General features: G+C 37.5%; 1 protein-coding gene across 1 annotated transcript in view; it reads right to left on the bottom strand.

The window, feature by feature from the left end:
* Window positions 1-22,236, bottom strand: part of cdr2l (cerebellar degeneration-related protein 2-like) — a 34,099-nt gene extending 11,863 nt beyond the window's left edge. The window contains exons 1-4 of the mRNA XM_042504441.1: window positions 22,164-22,236; window positions 21,394-21,506; window positions 19,740-19,888; window positions 18,651-18,815 (exon numbers count right to left, since the gene is read on the bottom strand). Of these exons, the coding sequence (XP_042360375.1) occupies window positions 18,651-18,815; window positions 19,740-19,888; window positions 21,394-21,506; window positions 22,164-22,236 (500 nt within the window). The remainder of the gene's footprint in view (window positions 1-18,650; window positions 18,816-19,739; window positions 19,889-21,393; window positions 21,507-22,163) is intronic.
* Between the last annotated feature and the right edge of the window lie 2,783 nt (window positions 22,237-25,019).

Genomic DNA, 25,019 nt, shown 5'->3' with positions numbered 1-25,019 from the left:
CGGCCGAAATGATTTTCCTCCGTAGGGTGACTGGGCTCTCCCTTAGAGATAGGGTGAGAAGCTCGGTCATCCGGAGTAGAGCCGCTCCTCCGGAGCAGAGCCGCTGCTCCTCCGCATTGAGAAGAGCCAGATGAGGTGGCTCGGGCATCTAATTAGGATGCCTCCAGGACGCCTCCCTGGTGAGGTGTTCAGGGCACGTCCCACCAGTAGGAGGCCCCGGGGAAGACCCAGGACACGCTGGAGAGACTACGTCTCTCAGCTGGCCTGGGAACGCCTCGGGGTCCCCCGGGAAGAGCTGGATGAAGTGGCCGGGGAGAGGGAAGTCTGGGTTTCCCTGCTTAGGCTGCTGCCCCCGCGACCCGACCCCGGATAAGCGGAAGAAAATGGATGGATGGATGGAAAAAAAATGACCGAAAATGCAAGGCTATAGTATGGCAAAAATGTCAAAAATGCCACGTTCCAAAACAGCCAAAAACAACTGAAAACCATCTAAAATAGCATGCCAAAGCATGCCATAGTATAGAATGCTGCAAAAATAGCCAAAAACACAATAAAATAGCATGTTGAAAAAATGACCAAAAATGCAAGGCTATAGTATGGCAAAAATGTCAAAAAATGGCATGTTTCCAAAAAAACAGCTAAAAACAACTGAAAACCATCTAAAATGGCATGCCAATGCATGCCATAGCATAGCATGTTGCAAAAAAGCCCAAAACAGCATAAAATAGCATGTTGAAAAAAATGACAAAAATGCAAGGCTATAGTATGGCAAAAATGTCAAAAAATGCCACGTTCCAAAAACAGCTAAAGAACAACTGAAAACCATCTAAAATAACATGCCAAAGCTTGCCATAGTATAGATTGCTGCAAAAAACAGCCAAAAAAAACACAAAATTATAGCATGTTGAAAAAATGACCAAAGATGCAAGGCTATAGTATGCAAAAATATCAAAAAATGGCATGTTCCAAAAACAGCTAAAAACAACTCAGAAATCATCTAAAATAACTTGCTAAACCATGCCATAGCATAGAATGTTGCAAAAACTGGCAAAAACACGATAATATAGCATGTTGAAAAAATGACCGAAAATGCAAGGCTATAGTATGGCAAAAATGTCAAAAAATGGCATGTTCCAAAAACAGCTAAAAACAACTGAAAACCATCTAAAATAACATGCCAAAGCATGCCATAGTATATAGAATGCTGCAAAAATAGCCAAAAAAACACAATAAAATATCATGTTGAAAAACTGACCAAAGATGCAAGGCTATAGTATGGCAAAAAATGTAAAAAAATGGCATGTTCCAAAAACAGCTAAAAACAACTAAAAAACATCTAAAAATAGCATGCCAATGTATGCCATAGCATGGAATGTTGCAAAAAAGCAAAAAACAGCATAATATAGCATGTTGAAAAAACTGACCAAAGATGCAAGGCTATAGTATGGCAAAATATTCAAAAAATGGCATGTTCCAAAAAAAACAGCTAAAAACAACTCAGAATCATCTAAAATAACTTGCTAAAGCATGCCATAGCATAGAATGTAGCAAAAAAACTGGCAAAAACACATATAATATAGCATGTTGAAAAAAATGACCAAAAATGCAAGGCTATAGTTTGGCAAAAATGTCAAAAAATGCCACGTTCCAAAACCAGCTTAAACAACTGAAAACCATCTAAAATAACATGCCAAAAGCTTGCCATAGTATAGATTGCTGCAAAAACAGCCAAAAACACAATAATATAGCATGTTGAAAAAATGACCGAAAAAAATGTCAAAAAATGGCAAAAAATGCATTTCCAAAAACAGCTAAAAAACAACTGAAAACCATCTAAAATAGCATGCCAATGCATGCCATGGCATAGAATGTTGCAAAAATGGGCCAAAAACATGATAATATATAGCATGTTGAAAAAATGACAGAAAATGCAAGGCTATAGTATGGCAAAATGTCAAAATATGACTTGTTCAAAATACAGCTGAAAACAGTTGAAAACCACCTAAAATAGAGTGCAGAGACATGCCACAGCACAGAATGTTGCAAGAAAAGCCAAAAAACACCATCATATGGTATGGTAAAATATGTAACCCAAAAAGCAATACTATAGCATGACCAAAAATTCAAAAAATGACATACCAAAAAATGGTGGAAAACCACAAAGGATAGCATGTTGAGACATGACATAGTATAGTATGATGAAAAAACTGCCAAAAACAATACAATATAGCATGTTGAAAAAATGTTCATGAATCAGCAGCAGTAGCCCTTTGTGATATCATTGACAGGAATGGTATAGTATGGCAAAAAATATCAAAAAATGGCATGTTCCAAAAACAGCTAAAAACAACTCAGAATCATCTAAAATAACTTGCTAAAAGCATGCCATAGCATAGAATTTTGCAAAAACTGGCAAAAACACGATAATATAGCATGTTGAAAAAATGACCAAAAATGCAAGGCTATAGTATGGCAAAAATGTCAAAAAATGCCACGTTCCAAAAACAGCTAAAGACAACTGAAAACCATCTAAAATAACATGCCAAAGCTTGCCATAGTATAGATTCCTGCAAAAACAGCCAAAAACACAAAATTATAGCATGTTGAAAAAAAATGACCGTAAATGCAAGGCTATAGTATGGCAAAAATGTCAAAAAATGCCACGTTCCAAAAACAGCTAAAAACAACTCAGAACCACCTAAAATAACATGCCAAAGCATGCCATAGTATAGAATGTTGCAAAAACTGGCAAAAACACAATAATATAGCATGTTGAAAAAATGACCAAAAATGCAAGGCTATAGTATGGCAAAAATGTCAAAAAATGGCATGGTCCAAAAACAGCTAAAAACAACTGAAAACCATCTAAAATAGCATGCCAATGCATGCCATAGCATAGAATGTTGCAAAAAAAGCCAAAACAGCATAATATAGCATGTAAAAAAAAAAAATGACCGAAAATGCAAGGCTATAGTATGGCAAAAATGTCAAAAAAATGCCACGTTCCAAAAACAGCTAAAAACAACTGGAAACCATCTAAAATAGCATGCCAAAGCATGCCATAGCATAGCATGTTGCAAAAATGTTGCAGCAAAAACACAAAAATATAGTATGTTGAAAAAATGACCAAAGATGCAAGGCTATAGTATGGCAAAAATGTCAAAAAATGGCATGTTCCAAAAACAGCTAAAAACAACTCAGAACCACCTAAAATAACATGCCAAAGCATGCCATAGCATAGAATGTTGCAAAAACTGGCAAAAACACAATAATATAGCATGTTGAAAAAATGACCAAAAATGCAAGGCTATAGTATGGCAAAAATGTCAAAAAATGGCATGTTCCAAAAACAGCTAAAAAAACAACTGGAAACCATCTAAAATAACGTGCCAAAGCATGCCATAGTATAGAATGCTGCAAAAACAGCCAAAAAACAAAAAATATAGCATGTTGAAAAAATGACCGAAAATGCAAGGCTATAGTATGGCAAAAATGTCAAAAAATGGCATGTTCCAAAAACAGCTAAAAAAACAACTCAGAACCACCTAAAATAACATGCCAAAGCATGCCATAGCATTGAATGTTGCAAAAACTGGCAAAAACACAATAATATAGCATGTTGAAAAAATGACAGAAAATGCAAGGCTATAGTATGGCAAAAATGTCAAAAAAAAATGGCATGTTTCCAAAAAACAGCCAAAAACAACTGAAAAAACCATCTAAAATGCATGCCAATGCATGCCATAGCATAGCATTTTGGAAAAAAAAGCAGAGAAAACAGCATAATATAGCATGTTGAAAAAATGACCGAAAAATGCAAGGCTATAGTATGGCAAAAATGTCAAAAAATGCCACGTTCCAAAAACAGCTAAAAGACAACTGAAAACCATCTAAAATAACATGCCAAAGCATGCCATAGTATAGATGCTGCAAAAACAGCCAAAAAAACAAAATAATATAGCATGTTGAAAAAATGACCAAAAATGCAAGGCTATAGTATGGCAAAAATGTCAAAAAATGGCATGTTCCAAAAACAGCTAAAAACAACTCAGAATCATCTAAAATAACTTGCCAAAGCATGCCATAGCATAGAATGTTGCAAAAACTGGCAAAAACACAATAATATAGCATGTTGAAAAAATGACCAAAAATGCAAGGCTATAGTATGGCAAAAATGTCAAAAAATGCATGTTCCAAAAACAGCTAAAAACAACTGGAAACCATCTAAAATAGCATGCCAATGCATGCCATAGCATAGCATGTTGCAAAAAAGCAAAAAACAGCATAATATAGCATGTTGAAAAAAATGACCGAAAATGCAAGGCTATAGTATGGCAAAAATGTCAAAAAATGCCATGTTCCAAAAACAGCTAAAAACAACTCAGAATCATCTAAAATAACTTGCTAAAGCATGCCATAGTATAGAATGCTGCAAAAATAGCCAAAAACACAATAATATAGCATGTTGAAAAAATGACCAAAAATGCAAGGCTATAGTATGGCAAAAAATGTCAAAAAATGGCATGTTCCAAAAACAGCTAAAAACAACTCAGAATCATCTAAAATAACATGCCAAAGCATGCCATAGTATAGATTGCTGCAAAAACAGCCAAAAACACAATAATATAGCATGTTGAAAAAATGACCAAAATGCAAGGCTATAGTATGGCAAAAATGTCAAAAAATGGCATGTTCCAAAAACAGCTAAAAACAACTCAGAATCATCTAAAATAACATGCCAAAGCATGCCATAGTATAGAATGCTGCAAAAAAAATAGCCAAAAACACAATAAAATATAGCATGTTGAAAAAATGACCAAAATGCAAGGCTATAGTATGGCAAAAAAGTCAAAAAATGGCATGTTCCAAAAACAGCTAAAAAACAACTCAGAATCATCTAAAATAACATGCCAAAGCTTGCCATAGTATAGATTGCTGCAAAAACAGCCAAAAACACAAAATAATATAGCATGTTGAAAAAATGACCAAAGATGCAAGGCTATAGTATGGCAAAAATGTCAAAAAATGGCATGTTCCAAAAACAGCTGAAAAAAAAACAACTCAGAATCATCTAAAATAACATGCCAAAGCATGCCATAGCATAGAATGTTGCAAAAACTCGCTAAAAAACACGATAATATAGCATGTTGAAAAAAATGACCGAAAATGCAAGGCTATAGTATGGCAAAAATGTCAAAAAATGCCATGTTCTAAAAACAGCTAAAAAAACAACTGGAAACCATCTAAAATAACTTGCCAAAGCATGCCATAGTATAGAATGCTGCAAAAACAGCCAAAAACACAAAAAATATAGCATGTTGAAAAAAATGACCGAAAATGCAAGGCTATAGTATGGCAAAAATGTCAAAAAATGGCATGTTCCAAAAACAGCTAAAAACAACTCAGAATCACCTAAAATAACATGCCAAAGCATGCCATAGTATAGAATGTTGCAAAAACTGGCAAAAAACACGATAATATAGCATGTTGAAAAAATGACCAAAAATGCAAGGCTATAGTATGGCAAAAATGTCAAAAAATGCCATGTTCCAAAAAACAGCTAAAAACAACTCAGAAACCACCTAAAATAGCATGCCAAAGCATGCCATAGCATAGAATGTTGCAAAAAAGCAAAAACAGCATAATATAGCATGTTGAAAAAATGACCGAAAATGCAAGGCTATAGTATGGCAAAAATGTCAAAAAATGCCACGTTCCAAAAACAGCTAAAAACAACTCAAACCATCTAAAATACATGCCAAAGCATGCCATAGTATAGAATGCTGCAAAAACAGCAAAAAACACAAAAATATAGCATGTTGAAAAAATGACCGAAAAATGCAAGGCTATAGTATGGCAAAAATGTCAAAAAATGCCATGTTCCAAAAACAGCTAAAAACAACTCAGAAAACATCTAAAATAACATGCCAAAGCATGCCATAGTATAGAATGCTGCAAAAACAGCCAAAAACACAATAAAATATAGCATGTTGAAAAAAATGACCAAAATGCAAGGCTATAGTATGGCAAAAAAATGTCAAAAAATGGCACGTTCCAAAAACAGCTAAAAACAACTCAGAACCACCTAAAATAACATGCCAAAGCATGCCATAGTATATAGATGCTGCAAAAACAGCCAAAAACACAAAAAATATAGCATGTTGAAAAAAATGACCAAAAATGCAAGGCTATAGTATGGCAAAAATGTCAAAAAATGCCATGTTCCAAAAACAGCTAAAAACAACTCAGAATCACCTAAAATAACATGCCTAAAGCATGCCATAGCATAGAATGCTGCAAAAACTCGCAAAAACACAATAATAATAGAGCATGTTGAAAAAATGACCGAAAATGCAAGGCTATAGTATGGCAAAAATGTCAAAAAATGCCATGTTCCAAAAACAGCTAAAAACAACTCAAAACCATCTAAAATAACATGCCAAAGCATGCCATAGTACAGAATGCTGCAAAAACAGCCAAAAACACAATAATATAGCATGTTGAAAAAATGACCGAAAATGCAAGGCTATAGTATGGCAAAAATGTCAAAAAATGGCATGTTCCAAAAACAGCTAAAAACAACTCAGAATCATCTAAAATAACATGCCAAAGCATGCCATAGTATAGAATGTTGCAAAAACTGGCAAAAAACACAATAATATAGCATGTTGAAAAAATGACCAAAAATGCAAGGCTATAGTATGGCAAAAATGTCAAAAAATGCCATGTTCCAAAAACAGAAAAAAAACAACTGGAAACCATCTAAAATAGCATGCCAAAGCATGCCATAGCATAGCATGTTGCAAAAAAAGCAAAAACAGCATAATATAGCATGTTGAAAAAAATGACCGAAAATGCAAGGCTATAGTATGGCAAAAATGTCAAAAAATGCCATGTTCCCAAAAAACAGCTAAAAAACAACTCAGAATCATCTAAAATAACATGCCAAAGCATGCCATAGCATAGAATGTTGCAAAAACAGCGCAAAAACACAATAATATAGCATGTTGAAAAAATGACCGAAAATGCAAGGCTATAGTATGGCAAAAATGTCAAAAAAATGCCATGTTCCAAAAACAGCTAAAAAAACAACTAAAAAAAACCATCTAAAATAACATGCCAAAGCATGCCATAGTATAGAATGCTGCAAAAACAGCCAAAAACACAAAATATAGCATGTTGAAAAAATGACCAAAAAATGCAAGGCTATAGTATGGCAAAAATGTCAAAAAATGCATGCATGTTCCAAAAACAGCTAAAAACAATCTCAAATCACCTAAAATAACATGCCAAGCATGCCATAGTATAGAATGTTGCAAAAACAGGCAAAAACACAAATAATATAGCATGTTGAAAAAAAATGACCAAAAATGCAAGGCTATAGTATGGCAAAAATGTCAAAAAATGCCACGTTCCAAAAACAGCTAAAAACAACTGGAAACCATCTAAAATAGCATGCCAAAGCATGCCATAGCATAGCATGCTGCAAAAAAGCTAAAAAAACAGCATAATATAGCATGTTGAAAAAAATGACCGAAAATGCAAGGCTATAGTATGGCAAAAATGTCAAAAAATGCCATGTTCAAAAACAGCTAAAAACAACTGGAAAACATCTAAAATAACATGCCAAAGCATGCCATAGTATAGAATGCTGCAAAAACAGCCAAAAACACAATAAAATAGCATGTTGAAAAAATGACCAAAATGCAAGGCTATAGTATGGCAAAAATGTCAAAAAATGGCATGTTCCAAAAACAGCTAAAAACAACTCAAAACCATCTAAAATAACATGCCAAAGCATGCCATAGTATAGAATGCTGCAAAAACAGCCAAAAAACAATAATATAGCATGTTGAAAAAATGACCAAAAATGCAAGGCTATAGTATGGCAAAAATGTCAAAAAAATGGCATGTTCCAAAAACAGCTAAAAACAACTCAGAATCATCTAAAATAACTTGCCAAAGCATGCCATAGTATAGAATGCTGCAAAAAACAGCCAAAAACACAAAATATAGCATGTTGAAAAAATGACCGAAAATGCAAGGCTATAGTATGGCAAAAATGTCAAAAAATGGCATGTTCCAAAAACAGCTAAAAACAACTCAGAATCATCTAAATAACATGCCAAAGCATGCCATAGTATAGAATGTTGCAAAAACTGGCAAAAACACGATAATATAGTATGTTGAAAAAATGACCAAAAATGCAAGGCTATAGTATGGCAAAAATGTCAAAAAATGCACATGTTCCAAAAACAGCTAAAAACAACAGAAACCATCTAAAATAACATGCCAAAGCATGCCATAGCATAGAATGTTGCAAAAAAGCAGAAAAACACATAATATATAGCATGTTGAAAAAAATGACCGAAAATGCAAGGCTATAGTATGGCAAAAATGTCAAAAAATGCATGTTCCAAAAACAGCTAAAAACAACTCAGAATCATCTAAAATAACATGCTAAAGCATGCCATAGCATAGAATGTTGCAAAAACTCGCAAAAACACGATAATATAGCATGTTGAAAAAAATGACCGAAAATGCAAGGCTATAGTATGGCAAAAATGTCAAAAAATGCATGTTCCAAAAACAGCTAAAAACAACTCAGAAACCATCTAAAATAACTTGCCAAAGCATGCCATAGTATAGAATGCTGCAAAAACAGCCAAAAAACACAAAAATATAGCATGTTGAAAAAATGACCGAAAATGCAAGGCTATAGTATGGCAAAAATGTCAAAAAATGGCATGTTCCCAAAAACAGCTAAAAACAACTCAGAACCATCTAAAATAACATGCCAAAGCATGCCATAGTATAGAATGTTGCAAAAACTGAAAAACACCATAATTTAGCATGTTGAAAAAATGACCAAAAAAGCAAGGCTATAGTATGGCAAAAATGTCAAAAAAATGGCATGTTCCAAAAACAGCTAAAAACAACTGAAAACCATCTAAAATAGCATGCCAATACATGCCATAGCATAGAATGTTGCAAAAAAAAAGCCCAAAACAGCATTATATAGCATGTTGAAAAAAAGGACCGAAAATGCAAGGCTATAGTATGGCAAAAATGTCAAGAAATGCCATGTTCTAAAAACAGCTAAAAACAACTGAAAACCATCTAAAATAACGTGCCAAACAATGCCATAGCATAGCATGTTGCAAAAACATCCAAAAACACAAAAATATGGCATGTTGAAAAAATGACTGAAGATGCAAGGCTATAGTATGGCAAAAATGTCAAAAAAATGGCATGTTCGAAAAACAGCTAAAAACAACTGAAAACCATCTAAAATAACATGCCAACGCATGCCATAGCATAGCATGTTGCAAAAAAGCCCCAAACAACATGATATAGCATGTTGAAAAAAATGGGGAAGGAGCCTGAGCTGGTGCGTGAGGTTGAGAAGTTCCGACTAGATATAGTCGGCCTCACCTCGAATGCAAGGCTATAGTATGGCAAAAATGTCAAAAAATGACATGTCCCAAAAAAAACAGCTAAAAAACAACTGAAAAACACATAAAAAGCCTGCCAAAGACATGCCATAGCATAAAAATGTTGCAAAAAAAAGGCCAAAAAAAACACAAAATATAGCATGTTGAAAAAATGACCAAAAATGCAAGGCTATAGTATGGCAAAAATGTCAAAAAATGACATGTCCCAAAAACAGCTGAAAAAACACTCAAAAACAGCATAAAATAGCTGCAAAACATGCCATAGCATAGAAAGTTGCAAAAAAAGGCCAAAAAAAACACAATAATATAGCATGTTGAAAAAAATGAAAAAAAATGCAAGGCTATAGTATGGCAAAAATGTCAAAAAATGACATGTCCCAAAAACAGCTAAAAAACAACTAAAAAAACACATTAAAATAGCCGTGCCAAAGACACGCCATAGCATAGAAAGTTGCAAAAAAGGGCCAAAAACACCATAATATAGCATGTTGAAAAAAAATGACCAAAAAATGCAAGGCTATAGTATGGCAAAAATGTCAAAAAAAATATGACATGTCCCAAAAAAAACAGCTGAAAAAACAACTAAAAACACATAAAATAGCCTTGCCAAAACATGCCATAGCATAGAAAGTTGCAAAAAAAATGCAAAAAAAAAAAACATGTCAAAAAATATGGCATGTTGAAAAAAATGACCCAAAAATGCAAGGCTATAGTATGGCAAAAATGTCAAAAAATGACATGTCCAAAAAAACAGCTGAAAAAACATTTGGCAAAAAAACAAAAATAAAAACAGCTAAAAACTTAGCCAAACACGCCAAGCATAGCATAGAAATGTTAAAAAAAAAGGCCAAAAAAACACCAGCAAATATAGCATGTTGAAAAAATGATGACCGAAAATGCAAGGCTATAGTATGGCAAAAATGTCAAAAAATGACATGTCCCAAAAACAGCTAAAAAAAATTCAAAAAACACATAAAATAGCGTGCCAAAGACATGCCATAGCATAGAAAGTTGCAAAAAGGGCCAAAAAAAACACAATAATATAGCATGTTGAAAAAATGACCAAAAAAATGCAAGGCTATAGTATGGCAAAAATGTCAAAAAATGGACATGTCCCAAAAACAGCTGAAAAACACACTAAAAACACATAAAAAATGTGCCTGCAAAGACATGCCATAGCATACAAAAAATGTTGCAAAAAAGGGCCAAAAACACCAATAATATAGCATGTTGAAAAAAAATGAAAAAAAAATGCAAGGCTATAGTATGGCAAAAATGTCAAAAATGACATGTCCAAAAACAGCTGAAAACACACTGAAAACAACATAAAAGCCTTGCCAGAGACACGCCATAGCATAGAAATGTTGCAAAAAAAAAAAAACACACCATAAATAGCATGTTGAAAAAATGACCAAAAATGCAAGGCTATAGTATGGCAAAAATGTCAAAAAATGACATGTCCCAAAAACAGCTAAAAAAAACACCTTAAAACACATAAAATAGCGTGCCAAAGACACGCCATAGCATAGAAATGTTGCAAAAAAAGGGCCAAAAACACAAATAATATGGCATGTTGAAAAAATGACCAAAAATGCAAGGCTATAGTATGGCAAAAATGTCAAAAAATGACATGTCCCAAAAACAGCTGAAAAAACACTAAAACACATAAAAAATAGCATGCCAAAACATGCCATAGCATAGAATGTTGCAAAAAGGGCAAAAAACACAATAATAATATGGCATGTTGAAAAAAATGACCAAAAATGCAAGGCTATAGTATGGCAAAAATGTCAAAAAATGACATGTCCAAAAACAGCTAAAAACACTAAAAAACACATAAAAATAGCCTTCCAAAACATGCCATAGCATAGAATGTTGCAAAAAGGGCCAAAAAAACACATAAATATAGCATGTTGAAAAAAATGACCCAAAAATGCAAGGCTATAGTATGGCAAAAATGTCAAAAAATGACATGTCCCAAAAACAGCTAAAAACACACTTCAAAAAACTCTAAAAATAGCCTGCCAAAGACATGCCATAGCAAAAAGTTGCAAAAAAGGGCCAAAAAACACAAAATATAGCATGTTGAAAAAATGACCAAAATGCAAGGCTATAGTATGGCAAAAATGTCAAAAAATGACATGTCCCAAAAACAGCTAAAAAAACAAAAAAACCACATTAAAATAACTGCTCCAAAACACATGCCATAGCATAAATGTTGCAAAAAAAGGGCCAAAAAACAATAATATAGCATGTTGAAAAAATGACAAAAAAATGCAAGGCTATAGTATGGCAAAAATGTCAAAAAAATGGACATGTCCCAAAAACAGCTAAAAAACACCTAAAAAACACATAAAATAGCGTGCCAAGACACGCCATAGCATAGAAATGTTGCAAAAAAGCCAAAAAAACACATATAATTATAGCATGTTGAAAAAAAATGACCAAAAAATGCAAGGCTATAGTATGGCAAAAATGTCAAAAAATGACATGTCCCAAAAACAGCTAAAAAACACTCAAAAAACACATAAAATAGCATGCCAAAGCACACGCCATAGCATAGAATGTTGCAAAAAAGCCAAAAAAACAAATAATAGCATGTTGAAAAAAATGACCAAAAAATGCAAGGCTATAGTATGGCAAAAATGTCAAAAAATGACATGTCCCAAAAAAAACAGCTAAAAACACACAAAAAACACATAAAATAGCATGCCAAACATGCCATAGCATAGAAAGTTGCAAAAAAAGGGCCAAAAAAAACACATAATATAGCATGTTGAAAAAATGACCAAAAATGCAAGGCTATAGTATGGCAAAAATGTCAAAAAATGACATGTCCCAAAAACAAAAAAAACAGCTGAAAAAAAACACATTAAAAAAACATAAAATAGCCTTGCCAAAACATGCCATAGCATAAAAAAGTTGCAAAAAGGGCCAAAAAAAACACATAATAATATAGCATGTTGAAAAAATGACCAAAAATGCAAGGCTATAGTATGGCAAAAATGTCAAAAAATGACATGTCCCAAAAACAGCTAAAAAAACACACTGAAAAAAACATTAAAATAGCCTGCCAAGACATGCCATAGCATAGAAATGTTGCAAAAAAAGGGCCAAAAAAACACATAATATAGCATGTTGAAAAAAATGACCAAAAATGCAAGGCTATAGTATGGCAAAAATGTCAAAAAATGACATGTCCAAAAAAACAGCTAAAAACAACTGAAAAAACACATAAAATAGCCATGCCAAGACATGCCATAGCATAAAGAAATGTTGCAAAAAAAGGGCCAAAAAAACAAAATAATATAGCATGTTGAAAAAAAAAAAATGACCAAAAAATGCAAGGCTATAGTATGGCAAAAATGTCAAAAAATGACATGTCCCAAAAACAGCTAAAAAAACACTTAAAAACATCATAAAATAGCGTGCCAAGACACGCCATAGCATAGAAAAATGTTGCAAAAAAAGGGCAAAAAACACCATAATATAGCATGTTGAAAAAAAATGACGAAAAAATGCAAGGCTATAGTATGGCAAAAATGTCAAAAAATGACATGTCCCAAAAAAAAACAGCTAAAAACACACTAAAAACAGCATAAAAATAGCATGCCAAAACACATGCCATAGCATAGCAAATGTTGCAAAAAAACAGCCAAAAAACACATAAATATAGCATGTTGAAAAAATGACCAAAAAATGCAAGGCTATAGTATGGCAAAAATGTCAAAAAATGACATGTCCCAAAAACAGCTAAAAACACACTCAAAAACACACTAAAAAATAGCCTGCCAAGACATGCCATAGCATAGAATGTTGCAAAAAAAACAGCCAAAAACACATAATATAGCATGTTGAAAAAATGACCAAAAAATGCAAGGCTATAGTATGGCAAAAATGTCAAAAAAATGACATGTCCAAAAAACAGCTAAAAAACAACTTGAAAAACTAAAATAAAATAGCCTGCCAAGACACGCCATAGCATAGAAAGTTGCAAAAAGGGCCAAAAAAACAATAATATTGGCATGTTGAAAAAAAAATGACCGAAAATGCAAGGCTATAGTATGGCAAAAATGTCAAAAAATGACATGTCCCAAAAACAGCTAAAAAACACTTAAAACACATAAAATAACATGCCAAAAACACATGCCATAGCATAGAAAGTTGCAAAAAGGCCAAAAACACAAAATATGCATGTTGAAAAAATGACCCAAAAAAATGCAAGGCTATAGTATGGCAAAAATGTCAAAAAATGACATGTCCCAAAAACAGCTAAAAAACACTGAAAAAATAAAAAATAGCGTCCCAAAACATGCCATAGCATAGAATGTTGCAAAAAAGGCAAAAAAACACAATAATATGGCATGTTGAAAAAAAATGACCAAAAATGCAAGGCTATAGTATGGCAAAAATGTCAAAAAATGACATGTCCCAAAAAAACAGCTAAAAAACAATTGAAAACACATAAAATAGCATGCCAAAACACATGCCATAGCATAGAATGTTGCAAAAAATGGCCAAAAACACATAAATAGCATGTTGAAAAAAAAAAATGACCGAAAATGCAAGGCTATAGTATGGCAAAAAATGTCAAAAAATGACATGTCCCAAAAACAGCTAAAAAACAACTGAAAAACCACATAAAATAAGCCCTGCCAAACATGCCATAGCATAGAATGTTGCAAAAAAAGCAAAAAACCAAAAACACAATAATATAGCATGTTGAAAAAAAAAATGACCAAAAAAATGCAAGGCTATAGTATGGCAAAAAATGTCAAAAAATGACATGTCCCAAAAACAGCTAAAAAACACACTAAAAAACACTAAAAAAATAGCGTGCCAAAACATGCCATAGCATAGAAATGTTGCAAAAAAGCCAAAAAAACACCATAATATAGCATGTTGAAAAAAATGACAAAAAAATGCAAGGCTATAGTATGGCAAAAATGTCAAAAAATGACATGTCCCAAAAAACAGCTAAAAAACCACTTAAAAAACACATAAAATAGCTGCCAAAGCATGCCATAGCATAGAATGTTGCAAAAAAAGGCCAAAAACACCAAATAATGCATGCATGTTGAAAAAAATGACCGAAAATGCAAGGCTATAGTATGGCAAAAATGTCAAAAAATGGCATGTTCCCAAAAACAGCTAAAAACAACTGAAAACCACCATAAAAAGCCTGCCAAAACACATGCCATAGCATAGAAAGTTGAAAAAAAAAAAAAAAACCAAAAACACAATAATAAACCATGTTGAAAAATGACTGAAAATGCAAGGCTATAGTATGGCAAAATGTCAAAAATGACATGTTCAAAAAAGCTGAAAAAAGGTGACATGGGAAACACTAAAAATAGTCTGCCAAGTCATGCCATAGCATATATGTTGCAAAAACTGGGCAGCCAAAAACACATAATATAGCATGTTGAAAAAAATGACCAAAAATGCAAGGCTATAGTATGGCAAAAATGTCAAAAAATACATGTTCCAAAAACAGGGAAAAGCCTGAGCTGGTGCGCGAGGTTGAAAACCACCTAAAATAGTCTGCCTCACCTGCATGCATAGCATATATTGTTGCAAAAAACAGTCAAAAACAGCATGGAATATTCCATGTTGAAAAAATTGACCAAAATGCAAGGCTATAGTATGGCAAAAATGTCAAAATATGACCCCCAAAAACAGCTGAAAACGGCTAAAAAAAACGCCCTAAAATAGCCTGCCAATGCATGCCATAGTTTGTGCCTAGGTGTTGCAAAAAGTTCAGAGTATCCAAAAACAGTCCATAAAGTGCTCCTTCTGGGGCATGTTGAAAAATGCAACGTTGCCCATGAACCAAAAAAGTTGCAAGGCTATAGTATGGCAAAAATGCCCCCCAAAAATGACACCGAGTGGTGTTTTGTTAAAACTTCTGTGCTTGCCAAGATTGTCCATAAGCACACCATGTTAGCATAAGGGTGTCCATAGCGCACTTGGCATCAGGACACCCTATGACCCGCAGTTCAATGATCGACTTTGTATGTATCGTTGGACTTGCGGCCGTATGTCTTGGACACTCGGGTGAAGAGAGGTAGGCGGAGCTGTCTTAAAACACGATCACCACCTGGTGGTGAGTTGGCTCCTGATGGTGGGGGGGACGATGCCGGTCAGACCTGGCAGACCCAAACGCATTGTGAGGGTCTGCTGGGAACGTCTGGCAGAGTCTCCCGTCAGAAGGAGCTTCAACTCCCACCTCCGGAAGAGCTTCGACCATGTCCCGGGGGAGGCTGGGGACATTGAGTCCCGAGTGGGCCGTGTTCCGTGCCTCCATTGCTGAAGCGGCCGACGGTGCTGTGGCCGTAAGGTGGTTGATGCCTGTCGGGGCGGCAACACCCAAACCCGCTGGTGGACACCGGCGGTAAGGGATGCCGTCAAGCTGAAGAAGGAGTCCTATCGGGCCTTCTTGGCCTGTGGGACTCCGGAGGCAGCAGACAGGTACCGACAGGCCAAGCGGAATGCAGCGGCGGCGGTCGCCGAGGCGAAAACCCGGGCATGGGAGGAGTTCGGTGAGGCCATGGAAAACGACTTCCGGACGGCTTCGAAGAGGTTCTGGACCACCATCCGGCGTCTCAGGAGGGGGAAAGCAGTGCTCTGTCAACACTGTGTATGGTGGGGACGGGGCGCTGCTGACCTCGACTCGGGACGTTGTGGATCGGTGGAAGGAATACTTCGAAGACCTCCTCAATCCCACCGACATGCCTTCCGGTGAGGAAGCAGGGCCTGGGGACCCGGGGGTGGGCTCCTCCATCTCTGGGGCTGAGGTTGCCGAGGTGGTCAAAAAACTCCTCGGTGGAGGGCCCCGGGGGTGGATGAGGTCCGCCCGGAGTTCCTCAAGGCCCTGGATGTTGTGGGGCTTTCGTGGTTGACACGACTCTGCAACATTGCGTGGACATCGGGGGCAGTGCCTCTGGACTGGCAGACTGGGGTGGTGGTCCCTCTTTTTAAGAAGGGGGACCGGAGGGTGTGTTCCAACTACAGGGGGATCACACTCCTCAGCCTCCCTGGTAAGGTCTATTCGGGGGTACTAGAGAGGAGGGTCCGCCTGAACGAACCCCGGATTAGGAGGGCAATGCGGTTTTTTCGCCCCGGTCGTGGAACTGTGGACCAGCTCTGGACCCTTGGCAGGATCCTTGAGGGTGCTTGGGAGTTTGCCCAATTCCACATGTGCTTTGTGGACTTGGAGAAGGCATTCGAGAGAGGAGGGTCCGCTCCGGGAATATGGGGTTTCCACTCCCCTGATACGGGCTGTCCTTTCCCTGTATGACCGGTGCCAGAGCTTGGTCCGCATTGCCGGCAGTAAGTCAAACTCGTTTCCCGTGAGGGTTGGACTCCGCCAGGGCTGCCCTTTGTCACCGATTCTGTTCATAACTTTTATGGACAGAATTTCTAGGCGCAGCCAGGGTGTTGAGGGGTCCTGTTTGGTGACCTCAGGATTGGGTCTCTGCTCTTTGCAGATGATGTGGTCCTGTTGGCTTCATCAGGCCGTGACCTCCAGCTCTCACTGGATCGGTTCGCAGCCGAGTGTGAAGCGGCCGGGATGAGAATCAGCACCTCCAAATCCGAGGCCATGGTTCTCAGCCGGAAAAGGGTGGAGTGCCCCCTCCAGATCGGGGATGAGATCCTGCCCCAAGTGGAGGAGATTAAGTACCTCGGGGTCTTATTCACGATTGAGGGAAGGATGGATGGGAGATCGACAGGCATCGGTGCGGCGTCTGCAGTAATGGGACTCTGCAGCTGTGTGGTGAAAGCTGAGCCGAAAGGCAAAGCTCTCGTTTTACCGGTCTCTTCGTTCCTACCCTCACCTACGGCGACGAGCTTTGGGTAGTGACCGAAAGAACAAGCAGCCGAAGTGAGCTTTCTTTCGTAGGGTGGCTGGGCTCTCCCTTCGAGATAGGGTGAGAAGCTCAGTCATCCTGAAGGAGCTCGGAGTAGAGCCGCTGCTCCTCCGCGTTGAGAAGAGCCAGATGAGGTGGCGTGGGCATCTAATTAGGATGCCTCCCGGACACCTCCCTGGTGAGGTGCTCAGGGCACGTCCCACTGGTAGGAGACCCCGGGGAAGACCCAGGACACGCTGGAGAGACTATGTCTCTCAGCTGGCCCAGAACGCCTCGGGATCCCCCGGGAAGAGCTGGATGAAGTGGCTGGGGAGAGGGAAGTCTGGGCTTCCCTGCTTAGGCTGCTGCCCCCACGACCCGACTCCAGATAAGCGGAAGAAAATAGGTGGATGGATGGAAAAATGGCCTAAAACACCACAATATGGGATTTCAAAAAAAGTACCTAAACAGGAATTCTATAGCATGGCAAAATGTCAAAGAATGACATGTCCCAAAAACAGCTGAAAACCACATAAAAAAGCATGCTGAGACACGTCATAGTATATTGTGACGAAAAAACAGCCAAAAACATCACATTAACATTAAACATTACTCTGCTCAGTTAGGCTAGTTAATTTTGTGTAGGACAAATTTATCTGGTGTTACTTGGTTTTTGTTGTAGAATCAAAATTGTTTTTTCAACCGCTAGAAACGAGAATGTGGTGAATAAGCTTTGGCTAAGGCATCTCACCGGTGAGCCTCACGTTAACTAGGTTGAGCAGAGTTACAGCAGTTTGGTTTTGCCTCAGGTTTTCTAGTTGTTGCAACTTTCCCTTTGCTGTCCCCCGAATTATATATCTGATGGTATAATTATTTATATGATAAGGCAAGAAGTCAAAGTCATAAAGTCACTCATATTTAACAAAATTTTGGCCAAAAATGTGGTTACTGAGTTTTTGCTTTGCACAGCAGTGCAACAACAGAATGACTTCAATCAACTTATCAGATATCCTGCAGAGCAATCAAATCATGTGTTGCAGCAAATATTAGCAACATACTAATCTGTGCAAACAAAGTGCCTTTCTGTACTTTTACACTTTATATTAGAAGATACATTTTTGGGGCGCCCAGTAGCTCAGTTTGTAGGGCGGGCGCCCCATGTACAGAGGCTGTGTCCTTGCACAGCGGCCACGGATTCGTTTTTGGCCTAAGCCCTTTGCTGCATGTCATCCTCACTCTCTCTCCCCCTTTAACACTATATCTGTCCTGTCTCAAATAAAGGCAAAAGCCAAAAAAGTAATCTTAAAAAAAAAAAGAAGAGGATAAGCTATTGACAGTTAGTGACCTTGGCGCAGTGCAGAGCTCTTTGAGGCAGGGGAAGGAGTGCACAGTCTTGCGCCGTTCCTTCTTCTCTCTGCGGACCCTCAGCTCCTCCAGAGTTCGTAGCTCTTCAACCCGAGCGGACAGGCTGTCCACCTGACCCTGCAAGGTCTCCATGGTGCCTGTCAACCTGTGCACACACACACACAACATTTTTCTCAGTGCTGCTTAGTCACTATTCAGGTGACTTAATTCTCTCTTTGCTTAGCATGCCATTCACCTAAAGCTACAGTGAGCCACTGTTACAACATAAAGAATGTGAAGGGGAATATTTAGAAAGCACAGGGGCAACCATTGAAATCTTTAGCATTAAGACCACTAATATGATTAGCAAAGAACTTTATCCCTGATTGTGATTATGAAACTGCAAAGTAAACAAAAATGTTAAGTCCCCTTTATCTGCCCTGGTAGAGTGGCCTACCCTGATCGACATCAGTTTTGTTGTGCTGTTTTCAGGCACCTTTCACAGGAATTTAAACCTATAGAACCTGGGACAATTGGTTTGATTTCTTTTTAAAACATGGGGAAAAAGGCAATGTGCAACTGGGCAAGAAATGTCAACAAAACTTTTTTTTTTTTTTTAAGAAAAGGGTGAAAAGAAAAGTATTGGGGAGATTGTGAAGGAGATTATTAGATATTATCCAAAAAAGAAAAAAAAGTCCAAGAAAATATATACTTATAATTCCTATAATAATATATTTAAAATGCATTAAAGGGGGAAAACATTATCTTATTTTTTGCACTTCCTTATGGTAATTCTCATGTTTCCTTTCCTTATTATTTATTTATTTATTGCCTATTTTATAGGCAATTTTCTTGTAACTTTTTATGAATTTCTTGCTAATTTTTGAGAAATCAGGCTATGTTGCTCAGGTTTCCAAGGGTTAAGCAAAAATATTGGGCAATGTACATACCAAGTTACCTCCTAGTTTTAGTTGGTTAATACTCGTTTGGCTTCAAAGTGGCTTTTAAGACCTATGTAATGTGATGATGACGAGGGTGACCTGTGACATAATTCTTGTTACTGATGTGTTTTGCAACAGTGTGCGATCACCTGTCTATTTTCTGCTGCGAGGCTTTGCTCTCCAGCACCAGTTTCTCATTAGTGATCTCCAGCTCTCTGGCAGTTACATCCAGCTGTTCATACACCTTTGCATGCTGTTCGTTCATCTCTCTCAACATCTCCAACTGCTTGGACAGGTGCTGCAAGGAAGACAAGTTCAAGATTACAAGACAAGTTTGTTACATTTCTCAACAAGACATAAAAACAACAAATTTACTTTTTGTACAGCATTTTTATGGTATACTATACTATACTATACTATAAAATGTTTCCATGTAATATCTAATATACTATACTTTGACCTTTTTGGCATACTATACAACGACAATTTTTAGCGTACCATAGTAGTACTATAGTATGACCTTTTCTTTGGCAAACTATACTTGACTTTTTAAGCATATTATACTGTGACTTTTTTAGCTTACAATTTTATGACATTTTTTCATGTGATTTCTGACATACTATACTTGATTTTTATGACTTTTTCAGCATAATATTCTGTGACTTTTTTAGTATCTTTTTTATTGCATACTATACTACAACTTTTTATGGCATTTGAATCATCAGTCAAATACAATGCATGCATCTTATGTCACATTCAGGAGCACAACAAATGTTTCTGACAGCCACCACTGACCAACAGATTGCACTTTTAAAAAACTAAAGGTGTTTTGTGACCAGGCAATTCTGGAGAATACCTGAGAGGAACTGCCCACTGAGGATCTCCCCCACCAGCTATATACATTTCAGGACTTTTTTTGTGTTTGTGTGTGCCAATAGGAATGTTAAAGTGAAGTAAGCCAGCTGGTGGTTGGTATCGCAACATCGCTGGACTGGTCGGTATTTTTGTCTGTGTTTTCTTCTTTTTTTTTTTTTTGCAATACAAGCTTTTGTTTGTGTTGTCTGATTTATACGGCTAGCAGGTTTTTGAAAAATCGCGTGCTCGACCAATCATTTTACACTTATGTCACTCAAGGTCCTCTTTAAAATTAGAGCATCTACTTTAAAATATGTGCTAAAAAGTCTCAAAACAGCGTTCTAAGAATTATTATTATTCCCAATTCTTGCCGTGCGGACAAAACAAAAAGGGAGTTTTTAAAAGTATTTAAAAGCTCCTCTGGTCTGAAAAAGCAGTATGATTTCAAGGAACTTGAGTCCATCTGATAAGGGTATGTAAATTGCAGACCACTTAACTTAATTGTAAATTTAATGACATCTATCTCCTGTTTCTGTGGACTTCAAATGCACTTATTTTAAGTCACTTTTTACCAAATGAATGCATTTTGATGTAAAATTGTGTTTAGCTGCAAGTCTGACATATATTAACATAACACATAATAGACACTTGCATGTGTCCGAAACATAGATTCTTGACAAGAACAGCGTGTTTTGTTTTGTTTTATGTGATTCCTTCAGAGTTGCGTGCTCTGTGTCTGCTGAGTTCACTCATCCTCAGCCAAACTTCTAACTAGTAAGGAGTCCAGTCTTTGAGCTGTGATGAGATGTCAGTAATTTTGCATATCCTTTTATGTTCACAGAACAAACACTTCTTGTCCTCTATGCTATTTTTTCTTTTTCTTCCTAATGCTCCACTAATTAGCTGAAACTTGCACTTGCAGAGAAACAATATGTGGGACAAGCGTACCTCTATCTCTTGCACTTGCTCCTCATTGTTGATGTACATCTGTTGCAGGGAGTCCTCTAGCTCCTTGTTACGTTCCAGGAGAGTCTTGCCGAGCTCGGCTGCCAAGTGCAGATCTGACAGGAGCCAAGAAAGAAGAACAGACATAAACAAGAAGAAAGTGGTGGATTCAACGAACACTGAAACAACACACTGATTTCTTGTTGTCACCACAAAGGATTTGGACGACTGCTTTTTTGAGAAGCACTCACTGCAGCTGAGGTACCCTCCTTGATAAGGCTAACTTAATTTGAAACTGAATTTATGATGAGAAACACAACATCCTGTCCTTAATTGAACCCCTTGGGGTTTAGAAAATCCTGATTTTTCTGGCCTGTTTGGCTCTCAAGATGTGTTCATGAAAGCTAAAATAAGAGGGAGTGTTTTTGTAGGAAGTGACTGTTAATCACTTCCGTCACAATGCACAAAAGACTTAACAATCCACACCTGAAAGCATAAAAGCATCTGAACACGAAATGCTGACAGAAAATGAAGGACCTTGCAGATGTAACTAAAATACTTTTCTCCGCTGCTCGAGCACAAATCATACTGATACAAATCTGTAGCCATCTGCACACCAGGAGGCTCTGAGCAGTGATAACAGCACAGACGCCACACTCACAGTTGCTGTTATTTTTCAACACAGCTTGAAACATACATTATTCATCTCCTCTGCCGAAAAGAAGCCTAGCTGGACTGAGGAGGAGGAGGAGAATCCTGCTGGCTCTGCATACTTGGAGCCTGTAACAACACAGCACTGGAGGAGTGGAGAGACGGGAAGAAACAGAGAGAGCCATTGACACCCATTACTGGACATGAATGCAGTGTTTTTATCACTATGGCACTGGGTGTGAGCAATGACAGGAACACACACACATACACACACGTGCAATATTGTAGGTGTGAAACACAAGAGATTAGATGTGATTTACTGCTACTGTATGTCTGAATGCACCTGGAATCACTGGTTTAACTAATATTCTTAAAGCGACATTTCGCCCCAAAGGCAAAATTGAAAAATGTAAACGAAATTGAAAAATGATTTATTTAAATGTAACATCAAGAAAAGAAATTTTAGTTTTTTGACGAGAAACCTAAATACTACAGTTGTTTTGTTGAGAAATTTCTTTTTCCCAGCAATATAAAAGAAACAGTCACTTGTTATGCAATAAAAGCAAAACCAGTTCTGTTAAAAATACATTGTTGTCTCATCTTTTCACCAAATAATAGAAAAGTAGCAATGTTGATATTGATAAAGAGCCAGATTGTTAAGGAGTAGAGATAATGGTATCAATATCAATAAAAACATTATTGATCCCCATCCTAGTCTTTACTGGTGGAACAGACAGCTGAACTCGCAAACTTAGCGACTGAGAGTGGTGGGGATAACGTTACACAACTGTAAACAACTGGCTAGCAATGGCAAAAACACTGCAGGGACAAACAGTACGTTTTCACATCTAACTTGGTGAATTAAGGGTTCATATTGACCAAATCAGAGCTGGTGATTGTTGGTGAAGTGGACTAACTAACAAGACAACTTACAAGACTAATTAAGACAGTTTGGGTGAGTTTTAGTTTGATTCTGTCTAGTTTTACCGAAGTGTGTTTTACAATGAGTTAATAAGGAGACCAAGCTAATATTAGTGTTAGTTTGGTGAAAGAAAATTTGAATTCTGAAGGTGTACAGTTGCATTTCTCTGTTTAAAACACAAATGGGTGTAAGAATACTAACTTTCTTGATATTTTGTGAGTTTATAGTTTATTTATTAGACCAAAAATGCAAAGAGAGTTTGTGGAACATATCGACCTCGCCAATCGGGTAAAGTAGTGCTGCACACTAATACCGCCAGAAAACGTATACCCCGGTAAAATTTCGGAAAGATATAAAGGTATGAAAAAAGTTATCGCCCAAGACCAAATAAGAGGCTCGAGATGTGAACATGATTTTGAGTAATTGGGCCATGATTTCTGGAAAGAGACATCGATATAGAGTTTTTCAAATGAATATTGTCAACCCATTCCCATTCAGAACTCGTAAAATACCGCTGCTTTGACTGTGCTTAAGATCGCAATACCCTAAGCCATCTTGTCCGCAGGAAACTCTGCTGGACAGCATCAGGTGAGAACGTGGCTGGACAGAACCAGCTGAGAAATTATTATAAGCCATAGGACGGCAGGATGGCACCTACAACATCCGCATGAAACATGACGCCTGTGGGATGTGCAGAAGGGGCAGTGGATGGGTCCAACAAACCCCAGACTTTCATGCAGCAGTCCGGTGGTCTCTTCCCATCTGTGATGTTTTTTTTCTACACCTTATCATATACCTCCTTCCCCTAATCCTGCCCACCAGTGCCAGCGCGTGTGAATGCTGACGTCACAGAGATAAAACATGTATTTTTGATTTTGACGTGAACTTTAATAAGCATTGTAAGCTCACACGCCTGTGTGGTTATATTTGCCTCTAACGCAGAGTGAAGCAGAGACAGGCTGTAATTTTGTGTTTCAACAACGCAGAACTGATAACAGAACACTGAACCGCCAAGTGATAATGAGCTGGGTGAGAGTGTGTGAGAAGAGAGCGCAGCGAGCCTTCACTCCCTCGAGGTCCAACTCAGTCACAGCACTGTTTCTCCTTCTGAGGGCCGACACGCGCCGAGTCTTAGTTATGTAATTTCAGAACTGTGTGCAAGGATGAGAAGAGCAAGAGTCCGTGCTGAGGAAACACCAATCAGCAGACACTTAATGACACAAAAGGCTGTCAAAGTCATCCACGACTGTCCTCACGTTCATTCGCAGGATGACATAAACATGACATCATCGCACTACCATCTGCCCAGACGGACGTCATATGTTTGCCAGATCATAATGGACACAGGGGTCACCAAATCTCAGAGCTGGCAGACAAAGAGTTGCATAACAGCAGCATTTCTGGGGCAAAATCATGAGCGCATACAAGATGACGTGAAGCCTCCGATCTGACCCCAAAGCCTGGAATCTCTGATCCCCACTAAGGAGGTCTAGTCTGGGGCTCCCTAATCAGATCAGCCAGGGGCTTAATGACTTCAAACTCCATGCTGAATAATGCAGAGATGAGATACAGACAGCGTGGCGACACACACACAAATACTGCACACACACATACACACACACACAGCTGAATCCACCTGACTGTGTCGCCTACAATGCGATGATGAGACACAAAGCTGCTTTAGTTCTGTGGGTCAGCAGGTAATCAGGGGATGGGGTGATGCAGAGACTCAAACGTCTCTCCTCTGAGATTCACTGTCGATGAAAGTGCATCCATTAAACTGAGGAGGCTGCTGCATCACATTATGCATCAGTGAAAAGCAACAAGATTTTCATCTTTCATTCAACCTTTTGAAAAGTGGAACGAGAGTCTTTTAACATGCATTTAAACCTTTTAAATCTGAACAATTTGATGTGATTGATTTTTTTCAAAACAGAGTAATAACAGAGTAATATTGGAAGAGATGTCTCAAAAACTGCAAGAAATTAGGAAAAGGAGACAAGAAAATTACCTGAGAAGTTTGTAGAAGAGAGAGAGAGAGAGAGAGAGAGAGAGA

The sequence above is a fragment of the Plectropomus leopardus genome, chromosome 17, assembly GCF_008729295.1.
Source record: "Plectropomus leopardus isolate mb chromosome 17, YSFRI_Pleo_2.0, whole genome shotgun sequence".
Lineage (NCBI taxonomy): Eukaryota > Metazoa > Chordata > Actinopteri > Perciformes > Serranidae > Plectropomus > Plectropomus leopardus.
This window is presented reverse-complemented; position numbering and strand designations above follow the sequence as displayed.